The 13,344-nt window shown below is 42.9% G+C and overlaps 1 protein-coding gene across 3 annotated transcripts in view; it reads left to right on the top strand.

Moving 5' to 3' along the window:
• The window catches only part of LOC120022958 (huntingtin-interacting protein 1-related protein-like), a 32,716-nt gene extending 23,690 nt beyond the window's left edge, over positions 1–9,026 (top strand). For all 3 annotated transcript variants that reach the window (XM_038967017.1, XM_038966946.1, XM_038967093.1), the window contains exons 14-32: positions 449–632; positions 735–823; positions 976–1,092; positions 1,200–1,301; positions 1,604–1,798; positions 2,076–2,223; positions 2,427–2,513; positions 2,666–2,773; positions 2,916–3,052; positions 3,137–3,247; positions 3,389–3,447; positions 3,526–3,556; positions 4,472–4,534; positions 4,643–4,743; positions 4,869–4,974; positions 6,926–7,049; positions 7,156–7,217; positions 7,299–7,529; positions 7,673–9,026. In XM_038967017.1, the coding sequence (XP_038822945.1) occupies positions 449–632; positions 735–823; positions 976–1,092; positions 1,200–1,301; positions 1,604–1,798; positions 2,076–2,223; positions 2,427–2,513; positions 2,666–2,773; positions 2,916–3,052; positions 3,137–3,247; positions 3,389–3,447; positions 3,526–3,556; positions 4,472–4,534; positions 4,643–4,743; positions 4,869–4,974; positions 6,926–7,049; positions 7,156–7,217; positions 7,299–7,529; positions 7,673–7,681 (2,064 nt within the window). In that variant the 3' untranslated portion in view covers positions 7,682–9,026. The remainder of the gene's footprint in view (positions 1–448; positions 633–734; positions 824–975; positions 1,093–1,199; positions 1,302–1,603; positions 1,799–2,075; positions 2,224–2,426; positions 2,514–2,665; positions 2,774–2,915; positions 3,053–3,136; positions 3,248–3,388; positions 3,448–3,525; positions 3,557–4,471; positions 4,535–4,642; positions 4,744–4,868; positions 4,975–6,925; positions 7,050–7,155; positions 7,218–7,298; positions 7,530–7,672) is intronic.
• The last annotated feature ends 4,318 nt before the right edge of the window (positions 9,027–13,344 follow it).

Here is a 13,344-nt window from a genome sequence, read left to right on the forward strand (position 1 = left end):
GGACATTTGTTTGTGTAAATGGGAAATGAATTTAGGTAATGTGTTGGGTGGATGCAAAGACTGATCTTGACATGTGGAATGTGGCAACTAGTCTCAGAATGGAAAATGATGTCTGTGTTCAGAGAAGACCAGTGCCTTGGGGAGAGATGTACTGTTTACCCTGGTTTCTGCAAATGGCTGGCTCCTTATGTGGCCTGTTAAACTACGCAGAATTTGTATGTTTTTATGTTAGTAGTTAGCATCATAGCTATCACTATTGAATCAATCAATCCACCCTAACCCAACATTGATACATTTCAGAATTATTTTGTTCCACTCAACACATGTTTCTCCTGTGAGGCTCTCATCCACTAGTGCCATGCCATGGTGGTACTTGATAATCTATCCAAAGGAGGTTTACTATGGTGACTGACTGTCTGTCTGCCTGCCTGCCTCCTCCCTCCTGCAGGCCCAGCGCTACATCACACAGCTCAAGTCCCAGATTAACAGCCTTGAGACAGAGCTGGAAGAGCAGCGGGTGCAGAAACAGCGTGCCCTGGTGGAGAATGAACAGCTGCGCATGGAGCTGGAGGCCACGCGGCGCCGCAACGCTGAACACGAGATCGTGCAGGCCACCTTCGGAGAGGCGGAGAGTAAGAGGCCACTCACTAAGTCTGGCATACGTGTTCAGTCACACTTTATTTAAAACGCATTCTGACATCTCTCTCATCTCTGACCCCTTCTGTACTGTCCAGCGAGAGCCCAGGCCACAGAGCAGCGCTACACCAAGCTAAAGGAGAAGCACACTGAGCTGGTGTCCAGCCATGCTGAACTGCTCAGGAAGGTACAGAACCTCACTTCTGTTGTCATTCTGTGGTTTTCTGTTTGGTTCATTGGGAGCAAAAGTGACTACTTGTACACTCACCTGAGAATTATTTTTCTGTTTAATGTTAATAGAATGTTTAACAAAGTGTGCATGTGACATTGTGCTGGCAGAGTGCAGACACTGTGAAGATTCTGTCAGCAACACAGCAGACCCAGGAGGAGGTGGAGAGGACCAAGCAGCAGCTGGCTTTCGAGGTGGATCGCATCAAACTGGACGCTGACATGAAGGTTACTTTATTCTGAGTATTGACAATAGTGATCTAGTACCGTTAATGTTATATTTCAGTACTGTATTAGCCATTTAATAAAATTACTGAATATTCTTCTTGTTGCAGCTTGAGGAGCAGAAGTTTGAGATGAAGAAGCTTAAAAGGGATTTTGATGAAAAGCGGGCTGAGGTGGAACATGTCAAAGGCACTCTGCAGCGCACTGAGAAGGTGTGTGTGTGCTGATGATGCAGTAAATATTGAATAAAGAAAGTGGATTCCCTCGCTTATGTAATGGCTCATCTGATTCACCCTCATGCAAAAGAATTGTTGCACTTTCCTGTCATGAAAACCATAATTGGCTGAAAAGCCCATAGGAAGCTGCACTCTGTGATAACATATGAGTCTCACAAACATCAGAAAATGCTTGTCTTCACAACAGTTAATGCACCTATTGTTATGCAATCTCCCTCTTTCTGTCTCTTCTCTCCCCACTCCTCTCTCTCCTCCTTCCATCACTCCCTCTCTCCCAGGTGGGGGAACAGCTGACCAGCTCTATGTTGGCGCTGCAGGCGGAGAAAGAGCGCCTGATGCGCTCTGCGAGTGAAAAGGAGGCCGAGCTGTCGTCCCTGAGCCAGGCTGCACAGCTGCAGCAGTCTTCTCTACAGCAGGAGAGAGAGCGGAGCACCAGGGAGCTGGGAGAGCTGCAGGGCAAGCTGCAGGAGAAGGTGAGTCAGGACAACACCACACAGAGCAGTGACTAGCTCAGTCCGCTGCTTTGTCTTGTCTATATAATTTGCTGATAGCAGAAGAGAAAATAGACATGTAAAAGCTACACCGCTGGTCAAGTCCCACATTACTCACTGTGCAGTGCAAAGTGAAAGATTTTCTTGAATCAATTAACTATTTGGCTGTCTGTGCACAATATAAGATAACCCATTAGTATGTATGTGCCATCTATTTTTCCCTGTGACTGTGGGTTTGACTGTTGTTGCATCTTTGCAGTCAAGACGTGAGGTGCAGTTGCAGCAGAAGCTGCTGGAGGAGCAGTTCTCCCTGCTGCAGGGAACGGTCTCTGAGGCTGAGTGCATCATTCAGGATGCTGTGGCCAAGCTGGACGACCCCCTGCATATCCGCTGCACCAGCTCCCCAGGTTAAAATAAGTGAACATGCTCACAGAGAGGGTGCTTAGGGATCCTTAGCTAGTAGTGGTGTTCATGTCACTTAGAATAGAAAGTGAGAGATCCATTCGTTTATCTATTCATCCGGTATATCTACTCATCATTCCATTCATTATTTTTGGATCTAGAACAATATTGCATTTCAAACGTTTCCTTTGTCTCTCCATCACCACAGATTACCTGGTCAGTCGGGCAGAGGCCACTTTGGGCTCCATTGACAAAGTGAAAAAAGGTCACTCCGACTACCTGACGAACATGGGAGGTGAGTTGCTCATTACTTGGTACTTCGTGTTTTTGATATACTGTAATTAGTAGTCTTTGAGCAACCACAGTGATAGTCATAAGTGACAGAGCTGGGCTGTGTTAGAATTGGCAGTGATACCTTCTCTCTCTGGTCGTGTTTCTGTTCTCTAGATGCTGGTGGGCTACTGAGGGCCCTGACCAACTTCTCCCACCTGGCTGCTGACACCATCATCAACGGCAGTGCAACAGCACACTTGGCTCCCACTGACCACTCCGACCGTAAGAACATTCTTCTCTTCAAATAGAATGAATTATTGTTTGAAACAGGCATCTTGTTGTATCTTACTGGATGACATATTGAATCCATTTGGTGTGTGATTATAGTGTCACAGAGTGTATCTTGCACTTTTGCACTCTACAGGTCTGACAGAGAATTGCAGGGGCTGTGCCACTCAGAGTCTGCAGTTCCTGAAGGATCTCAAGTCCAAGGCCTCCCTTCAGAGGGCAGACCCGGCCTCCATTCGCATAGTGGTTGAAAAGATCCTGAGGCTGGGGGAGGTGAGAGGCTACTGGGCAGTCTTCTCCATTTCTCCCGCTCTTCTTTTCCTACTTCTTAATCTCATCTCCTCTTCCAATGTTTAGGAGCTGCGACCTAAAGGCATGGATGTGCGACAGGATGAGCTGGGAGATCTGGTGGACAAGGAGATGGCAGCCACATCAGCCGCAATTGAGAAGGCAGTGCGCAGAATCGATGTGAGGATCACAACCATATAGAATCTAGAGCACCGTACTGTAGCGAGGAATGCCATATAAAGCTCAACCCTATGTTTTACAACGTGGGTAAGTCATTCTATATCTAGACATCTCTCATTTGCAGTCTTTCTGTATCTAAAGGAAATGATGAACCAGGCCCGAATGGACACCTCAGGGGTCAAACTCGAGGTCAATGAGAGGTCAGTACTATGTGTTACTTGCACTGTTTATGCATTCATCCCCTTTCACTCACCATGATATTTCTCCTTGTTTTATAGAATCCTCTACAGCTGCACAGACCTGATGAAGGTAAGATGACTGTTTCGGTTGACTTACACAAAAGGTCTGATCGGCATCCTAATAATGCTCCATTTAAAAAAATATATATATATACAGCTCTGGAAAAAATTAAGAAAAATGATCAGTTTCTCTAGTTTTACTATTTATAGGTATGTGTTTGGGTAAAATTTTAATGTTTTGTTTTATTCTATAAACTACTGACAGCATTTCTCCTAAATTCAGAATAAAAATATTGTTATTTAGAGCATTTATTTGCAGAAAATGACAACTGGTCAAATAACAAAAAATATGCAGTGTTGTCAGACCTCGAATAATGCAAAGAAAATATTTTAATATTTATTTTTTAAACAACACAATACTGTTTTAACTTACGAAGAGTTCAGACATCAATATTTGGTGGAATAACCCTGATTTTCAATCACAGCTTTCATGCATCTTGGCATGCTCTCCACCAGTCTTTCACATTGATGTTGGGTAACTTTATGCCACTCCTGCCTGGCGCAAAAATTCAAGCAGATCAGCTTTGTTTGATGGCTTGTGACCATCCATCTTCTTCTTGATCACATTACAGAGGTTTTCAATGGGGTTCAGGTCTGGAGATTGGGCTGGCCATGACAGGGTCTTGAGCTGGTGGTCCTCCATCCACACCTTGATTGTCCTGCTGGAAAAAACAATCCTCAGAGTTGGGGAACATTGTCAGAGCAGAAGGAAGCAAGTTTTCTTCCAGGACAACCTTGTTCATGGCTTGATTCATGCGTCCTTCACAAAGACACATCTGCCCGATTCCAGCCTTGCTGAAGCACCCCCAGATCATCACCGATCCTCCACCAAATTTCACAGTGGGTGCGAGACCTTGCGAGGCCTACAAGCCACAGTGTGTTATATATATTTTTTGCATTCCCTCCTCTCCTCTATCCCACTCAGGCCATCCACCTGTTGGTCCTGACATCCACCGACCTACAGAAGGAGATTGTTGAGGGTGGAAGGGTGAGTCTTGAAATATAAAATTAAATGTTGAAAATGTAAATCCATCCTATCATTAGCTAAAAGATGAACGTCCTGACCACTGCTGGACTTGATGTTCTCTCTCTCTAGGGTGCAGCCACTATTAAGGAATTCTACGCCAGGAACTCCCGTTGGACTGAGGGACTCATCTCTGCCTCCAAAGCTGTGGGATGGGGAGCTACGCAGATGGTGTAAGTGCATTATCATGAGGGTCGTCTCAGCTTATCATAGTGTGGTTATTGTGTGAGTGATACAGAAATGTCCCATGTTAGAGGATTGGGATGATGATGTGTTGTTTGTTTGGTTTCTCCCACAGTGAGTCTGCTGATAAGGTGGTGCTGCACACTGGCAAATATGAGGAGCTCATTGTCTGCTCCCACGAGATTGCTGCCAGCACGGCACAGCTGGTCGCATCCTCCAAGGTGAGAAACAAACTCACACAAACGTTTGAACTCAGTGCTCCCTTTCCCCTTAACAATCTCTGTTTATTTTCCTCTATCCCTCATATATTCCCTCGGTTCCATTTTTAGCTTCTGTGTTAATTTGTATTAATGACTTGGGAAATGGGCTGCAACCAGACAAGTTGCATCCGTATGCAGATGACTAGGTCATCGATTCAAAAGATCCTTCTCTGGTTCAGGAGGTTGAAGAGTTCGACTGCCTTTCAGTCACTGCAGATCCACCTATATGGTCTCAAACTGGTCTTGAATGCACAAAAACAATAATGATGACCTTTACCAGATCTCGCTCTCAGCTAGAAAAGGGTTAGCATTTTCAAATCTGGAGGCACATGCATTGAAAAAGTGTCATCCTACAAATACCTAGGTTTATGGTTGGACGACAAACTGTCCTTCAAATTTCATATGCATTGTCTTGTGAGGAAGCTGAAACTGAAATTGGGTTTTTATTTTCGTTTAAGGCTTGCTTCCTGTTTTGAAATATCACATGGAATAATGTAGTAACGAAATAACTGTTAATGTAGTATCTTCAAAGTAGCCACCCTTTGCTTTGCACACTATTCGCATTCTCTCAACCAGCTTAATGAGGGAGTCACCTGGAATGCATTTTAATTAACAGGTGTGCCTTGTTAAAAGTGAATTTGTGAAATTTCTTTCCTTTCTAATGCGTTTGAGCCAATCAGCTGTGTTGTGACAAGGTGGGGGTGGTATACAGAAGATAGCCCTATTTGGTAAAAGACCAAGTCCATATTATGGCAAGAACAGCTCAAATAAGCAAAGAGAAACAACAGTCCATTACTTTAAGACATGAAGGTCAGTCAATCTGGAAATGTCAAGAACTTTGTTTCTTCAAGTGCAGTCGCAAAAACCATCAAGCGCTGTGATGAAACAGGCTCATGAGGACCACCACAGGAAAGGAAGACCCATAGTTACCTCTGCTGCAGAGGATAAGTTCATTAGAGTTAACTGCACCGCAGATTGCAGCCCAAATAAATGCTTCAGAGTTCAGTAGCAAACACATCTCAACATCTACTGTTCAGAGGAGACTGCGTGAATCGGGCCTTCATGGTCAAATTGCTGCAAAGAAACCATTACTAAAAGGACACCAATAATAAGAAGAGACTTGGTTGGGCAAAGAAACATGAGTAATGGACATTAGACCAGTGGAAATCTGTCCTTTGGTGTGAGTCTAAATGTGACATTTTTGGTTCCAACCAACGTGTCTTTGTGAGACGCAGAGTATGTGTGGTTCCCACCGTGAAGCATGGAGGAGGTGGTGTGGGGTGCTTTGCTGGTGACACTCAGTGGTTTATTTAGAATTCAAGGCACACTTAACCAGCATGGCTTACACAGCATTCTGCAGTGATACGCCAGCCCATCTGGTTTGTGCTTAGTGGGACGATCATTTGTTTTTCAACAGGACAATGACCCAAAACACACCTCCAGGCTGTGTAAGGTTTATTTGACCTGGCCTCCACAATCACCTGACCTCAACCCAATTGAGATGGTTTGGGATGATTTGGACTGCAGAGTGAAGGAAAAGCAGCCAACAAGTGCTTAGCATATGTGGGAACTCCTTCAAGACTGTTGGAAAAGCATTCCATGCGAAGCTGGTTGAGAGAATGCCAGGAATGTGCAAAGCTGTCAAGGCAGAGTAGGGATCGGAGTGTCACCAAAGGGTGGCTACTTTGAAGAATTTAAATAAAAAATCTATATTTTGATTTAACACCTTTTTGATTACAACATGATTCCATATGTGTTATTTCATAGTTTTGATGTGTTCATTCTACAATGTAGAAAATAATAAAAATAAAAACCCTTGAATGAGTTGGTGTGTTAACTTTTGACTGATACTGTATATATTCAAATTCTGCCCCTATCACTTTCTCACCCTCCCTCTCTCCTCTGTGTTTAGGTAAAAGCAGACCGCAACAGTACGAAACTGACAGCTCTCCAGCAGGCTTCTCGCCATGTGAACGAGATGGCAGCCAATGTGGTGGCCTCCACCAAGACAGGCCAGGAGCACCTGGAGGACAAGGGTTAGTGTGTGTGTGTGTGTGTGTCCGACCAAACAGAAGATGTGAATCCCCTCAGGCCCTTATAAGTCATATGGCTGTGTTTGATGTTTGCCTTTTTCTTCTGCAGATACCATGGACTTCTCTGGAATGTCTCTCATCAAGCTAAAAATGGAAGAAATCGAGTCACAGGTGAGTCCCTGTGTGTGTCTGTTTGAGTCTGTCTGCATGCATGCGTTTCTGTTTGATTGTAACCCTCTACTGTATGAGTAGGTGAAGGTGTTGGAGCTGGAGAATCAGCTGGGTAATGAGCGTCTGCGCCTGGGAGAGCTCAGGAAGAAGCACTATGATATTGCAGGTGTTCCAGCAGCAGACCTCTCAGAGGGCAACGGCCTGGACCCCTCGCCTGCCCCTGTTGCACCCTCCTCACCCAAACCCTCCAAGCCTAGTGTCATGAGGAAACCTGACTTGGCTCAGAAACCCAACTTACCGCCTAAAAATATGGTAAGAGAACACAATCGCTGGGTTTGTATTCATGTTTAGGGTAGAACGTACTGAAAAAATTGCCACATTTGAAAAATGCTCTTATGCTGCACCATTAATGGTAAATTATTGTTTCAAATTTGTGTGTTTTCTCGTCATTGCAGTTCAGGTAGACAGCAACAGGCTAGAGGACATCTTCATAGTGGATGATTGGGTTGATCTGAGACACAGGGATCTTTTGAGCTGCCTCCAACCGGACAATCCTCTGTCCCAAACCCAAACTCTCTGCCTATTTCTTTTGCCAAACTGGAACTTGTGCTCCCCTCTTCTTCAGCCTGGTTTTATCTCTCGGTGCTTTCTGCCTGTGAAAGAGATACGCTCTATCCTTCTTTTATAGATAAACCACAATGTGCCACCGAGGCGGTATTCTTTGTTTTTGTGGACCATAATGGTATCAAGAACTGAAAGGGAAAATGTTTATGAAATTATGCAAATCGTTTGTAATGGAACAATGTCATTTTGTGTCTGAGCTTTTTAATTATAGCTACTTTTAAAAGACCATTGTGCATATAATTGTATTAGTATGGACAGGATCACTTTAACATCATAAAATGACAAGAGTATTGAATTAGGCCATATCTGGGACAGCCTCTTGGTGCACATTGTTTGGGAGCCTTTTTCTGGAGTGTCACTGTATTTTTTTTGTTATTTTTCTATGTTGGTTGCTGTGTGGGGGAAGGAGGGAGACATTGGCGCACAGATCATGTGGAAAAGCACATTTTTACACAGTCCCTATTCGATGTCTCTGCATAAGTTCCAGGGTGTCATTCCCCCTAGCTTGACCCTATATGTAATTGGGACTGTAGTCTCGTCCTCACCTCTTTCCATATCACTACATGCATGATCAGTAAGACCAGGGGGTGAAGATGTTTAGAGAGATCTTCCAACGCTGTTTAGGTTACTGCATTTGATTCTAGATTTGACCAATTACCCGCAGATCCAAGAACCGCTCGATCAGTAACTATACACATGGACATAAGTACAATTATGTATTTTTATATACAATAGGAAATTTACTCAATAGGGACTTAATCTGCACATCACAAATTATTCTTTGCATCTCTTATGTGCCCCCTAGACACTGAATGTCTCTAACACTGGGTATGTAAAACTGGCTATGTAGTTACAGGACATTGGTTAAAAATGTTGGCACACAAAGGGAATCTCTGTACTTGACAATGAACAAGTCTCACCTTTTTTTAAAGGGACTTTTTTGCTACTTTCCCAGGCTGAAAAGGGATGGAATATAATGTGAGAGGGTGACGGCACAAGGGGTCTATACAGGATATACAGTATGTTGAACCATTTTGCTTCTGGGAGCATAAAATGCTTGCTTGTCTCTTTCCTCTGTATTAAACATGTATTTTATATATTAAAATCTAGTAATATATTTTAGTAAAGATTGCTGTTACTGTGGTTCCTCTTTATACATGTCAAATAAACAAATGTTAGTGTGTATGTTTGTGCCTCTATATTTTGGACACAATAGTTATCATGAGCAGGTTTATTTTTATTTTGATCCTTTACCATTGTGGGTCTTGACCTGTGGATAGGGATACATTTGAAATGTTTCTTACTTTTAATATTTCTTCTGTATGTCACTTTACCCCTAGCTACATGTATATATTACCTCCACTAACCTGTCTCTTGCACATTGACTCGGTACTGGTACCCCCTGTATATAGCCTCGTTACTGTTACTTTTTTTACATTTTCTTGACTGCATTGTTGGTTAAGGGCTGGTAAGGTCTACACCTTTTGTGTTTGGCTAATGTGACAAATAACATTTTTATTTGGTAGCAATTGAAGGGCAACAGTTTGGAGAATATAGGAATGTTTATTAGACCAAAGGTGAGGCCACAACAGTTCACCTGACACAAGACTGAATCCAAACATTACACTGCTGATTTTGTGCATTTTACATGTACTGTACTCTTTGCCGCATTTGTTGATAACAAAATTGGAAAATACTCTGGATACATTCAGTAACATGATAATATCTTAATGTGAGGTAGGGCAACATGAGACAAATGACAAGGGTTTGAGTGAGTGGACTAACTGGTGTTTCCAAGTGGCTATTCACCTCTCCGAAGTGCACAGTCTTAAGTAGTTCCTAATTCCTAATGCAGTTTTATGACTTATAGAGTCTTCAACATTAGCTAGATTTCCATCCAAGACAGATTTTCATGCAAATATTCTAAAACCTGCATAAAATAATTTGCGCATTTTCCCACCAGAGATGTTTCAACCATACGGGCCTTTTTGTGGATAAACATTGCATGTTTATCAGCCCAGTCGTGACTTTTTTTTCATGCCTCAGGTAATTCATCCTCATGAAATGGTTGGAAACCTGGTTTATACGGTGCTTTTTGAGCTCTCCTAGCTGTGCCTTTGTGGAACTGGAGCAAGCACACTTGTTTGGAACACAACCCTGTATCCCTGCCATCGCACAATTACTGATGTAATTCATTTGTAAGCCAGTTGCCAACATGACTAGCTAAATGATAAAATATGATATTACGGTGTAATGCTTTCACAATGCAATTCAGGGAAAGGAGTGCGCATGGAAAGGAGTTGAGTGCATTCGGGTGTGTGCCGTGGCAAATTCTCTTCACAATAGACAAGCATAGGCTCATTCTGTTCAGAACAACCCACTGTAGGCTACATCAAACATAGTGAACAATATATATTAGTTATGATATGGAAATGTGAAATGCACATTTTGGACTCACAGGTGTTTGGCTTGCTTGTATGACATCAAAGCAGGAATTTATTATAATCCTGTTCAGAACCGTAGGATAAATAAAGGGGGCATATAAGCAGACAATGAGTGATTATATTTCTCTAAAACAGGCTTTAGGCTACATGTGCCTCACCAAGTCAGAACAGTAGGCTAAATAATGAGGGAAAATGGGACCAAATTATTAGGGTGAGGCACATGGGCTACTAACAGCTTACTGCACAATATACACTTACTATTACTTTCTTAGCTGCAGTATACATAATTTATGCAGCAGCATACAATACATTTTTGGACTCACCTTGTGCTGTGATCATTTGAACAGGAATGTGGTGTGGCGGTCCTTCATGGGCCATTGTCATCAAAGCCTGGATTTATGGTGCTTTCAAGACAACTGGGAACTCTGAAAAAATCAAGGTCAAATCATGACTACGTCAGTGATCTTCAGGTCGGAGCACAAGAATGAGGCCCGAGTTCCCGACTTCCAATTCCAAGTTGGATGACCATTCAAAATGTATTTTCCCAGTCTGAATTTGTTTTTTCCATGTTCCCAGTTGTCTTGAACTCACTGAAGTCTGAGATTTCCCAGTTCTGAGTTTCCAGTTGTTTTGAGCACGGCAGAAGTCATGCTTCATTGACAGCATAGCCAATGTTGAATGTTTATCCTTTTAAGCTTGGAAAATAAACCTTAAACCCAGGCTTGGACCACACACCCACTCCACTGAATAGCAGGCTAGCGATTGCTTTGCAATGCTTGCAGTTAGCTACTGATTCCTTTCAAACCACTCATTGTTGAATTTGCGTTTTCCAACTTGTGTAATGTTTATGTTCAATGGCTGATGAGCACTGATACGTTTTATCTATAATTTCTCTTCATTATTTTGAAGATTGAAAATGATTTGCCAGTAGATTGTCGACTTGATTCATGATGACTGCTAGCTTGCTAGCTAAGATTTTGAAAGTATGATGTTGACATGATCAGTCCAATCAAAGCTACTGTAGATCTAATGTGATTAAATGTAATTTTATCTGTGGCCAATGACCTTGAGCCTTGGATGGGCACTTCTAATGTAATTCTATGACAGCACCCAAGGGGCTGGAATTTTCGAGCTGTCCCAATGAGTGACAGAACACTGAGCCAATCACAGCGCAACTAGAGAACATTACCCCTACACTCCGTATTTGCCACTGGCTGCCCCACCACCACAGAACGCACTGAGCTACGCTGAAACACCTGCATTTTGGAGCTCCCTTACTCAAGAAAGCAAAAAAGACACCCTGTTTGTATGCAGCTTTATTAACTAAATTATTGTTATATTTTTTACATTGTTTGCAAACTGACATGTGACATGTATTAATACCAAAATAACATGGAAAACAGGCAAAAATATATATATTTTAGCTAAACGGGTGGGGCTCAAAACAGGTGGCGCGCTGCCCTGAATGACGGGTCGCCAATGCCCCAACGTCTACACATACATAGAGTCCTCTTAATTTGCAGAATTTAGACAACCAAAAACCATCTAAAGTTGCACAATTAGCGGGAAGGATGGGGTCAAAATAAAGATGGCGCTGAAGAACATTGCTGACGTTTTACATTCTACCAACCAATTGTGCAATTTTGTTATATTTTTTGCATTTTGTGTAACTTATTTTTTTCCTTATTGTGTACATAATGTTGCTGCTACCATCTCTTATGACCGAAAATAACTTCTGGACATCAGAAAAGCAGCGGACTGGAAGAAACTTTTTCCTTTAATAAGTCCGATGAGAAGGATATCCTGCTTTCACTGGAACAGGCCCAGATCCAAGCCTTTTGCGTGAAGAAAATACGCCGGAAAAGAGGATGCAGAGGCGAGCGAGTAAACTCCCAATGTCTTCCATTCTCCTTGCTAATGTTCAATCGTTAGAAAATAAAATGAATGACCTACTATTAAGATTATCCTACCAACGGGACATTAAAAACTGTAACATCTTATGTTTCACCGAGACGTGGCTGAACGGAGAAACGGACAATATAGAGCTGGTGGGATTTTCCATGCACCGGCAGAACAGAGACGCTACCTCTGGTAAGACGAGGGGTGGGGGTGTGTGTCTTTTTGTCAATAACAGCTGGTGCGCAATGTCTAATATTAAAGAAGTCTCGAGGTATTGCTCGCCTGAGGTAGAGTACCTTATGATAAGCTGTCGACCACACTATCTACCAAGAGAGTTCTCATCTGTATTATTCGTAGCCGTCTATTTACCACCACAAAGCGAAGCTAGCACTAAGACCGCTCTCAACCAACTCTATAAGGCCATAAGCAAAGAAGAAAAGAATCACCCAGAAGCGGCGCTCCTAGTGGCCGGGGACTTTAATGCAGGCAAACTTAAATCAGTTTTAACAAATGTTTTACCAGCATGTCACATGTGCAACCAGAAAAAAAAAAATCCTAGACCACCTTTACTCCACACACAGAGATGCATACAAAGCTCTCCCCCGCCCTCCATTTGGCAAATCTGACCACAATTCCATCCTGATCCCTGCTTACAAGCAAAAACTAAAGCAGGAAGTACCAGTGACTTGCTCAATACGGAAGTGGTCAGATGACGCGGATGCTACACTACAGGACTGTTTTCCTAGAACAGACTGGAATATGTTCCGGGATTCATCCAATGGCATTGAGGAATACACCACCTCAGTCATTGGCTTCATCAATAAGTGCATCGATGACGTCATCCCCACACTGACTGTACGTACATATCCCAACCAGAAGCCATGGATTACAGGCAACATCCGCATTGAGCTAAAGGCTAGAGCTGTCGCTTTCAAGGAGCGGGAGACTAATCTGGACGCTTATAAGAAATCCCGCTATGCCCTCAGATGAACCATCAAACAAGCAAAGCGTCAATACCAGATTAAGATTGAATCCTACTACACCGGCTCTGACGCTCGTCGGATGTGGCAGGGCTTGAAAGCTATTACCGACTACAAAGGGAAACCCAGACATGAGCTGCCCAGTGACGCGAGACTACCAGATGAGCTAAAAGCCTTTTA

Source organism: Salvelinus namaycush, chromosome 1, assembly GCF_016432855.1.
Source record: "Salvelinus namaycush isolate Seneca chromosome 1, SaNama_1.0, whole genome shotgun sequence".
Classification (NCBI taxonomy): domain Eukaryota; kingdom Metazoa; phylum Chordata; class Actinopteri; order Salmoniformes; family Salmonidae; genus Salvelinus; species Salvelinus namaycush.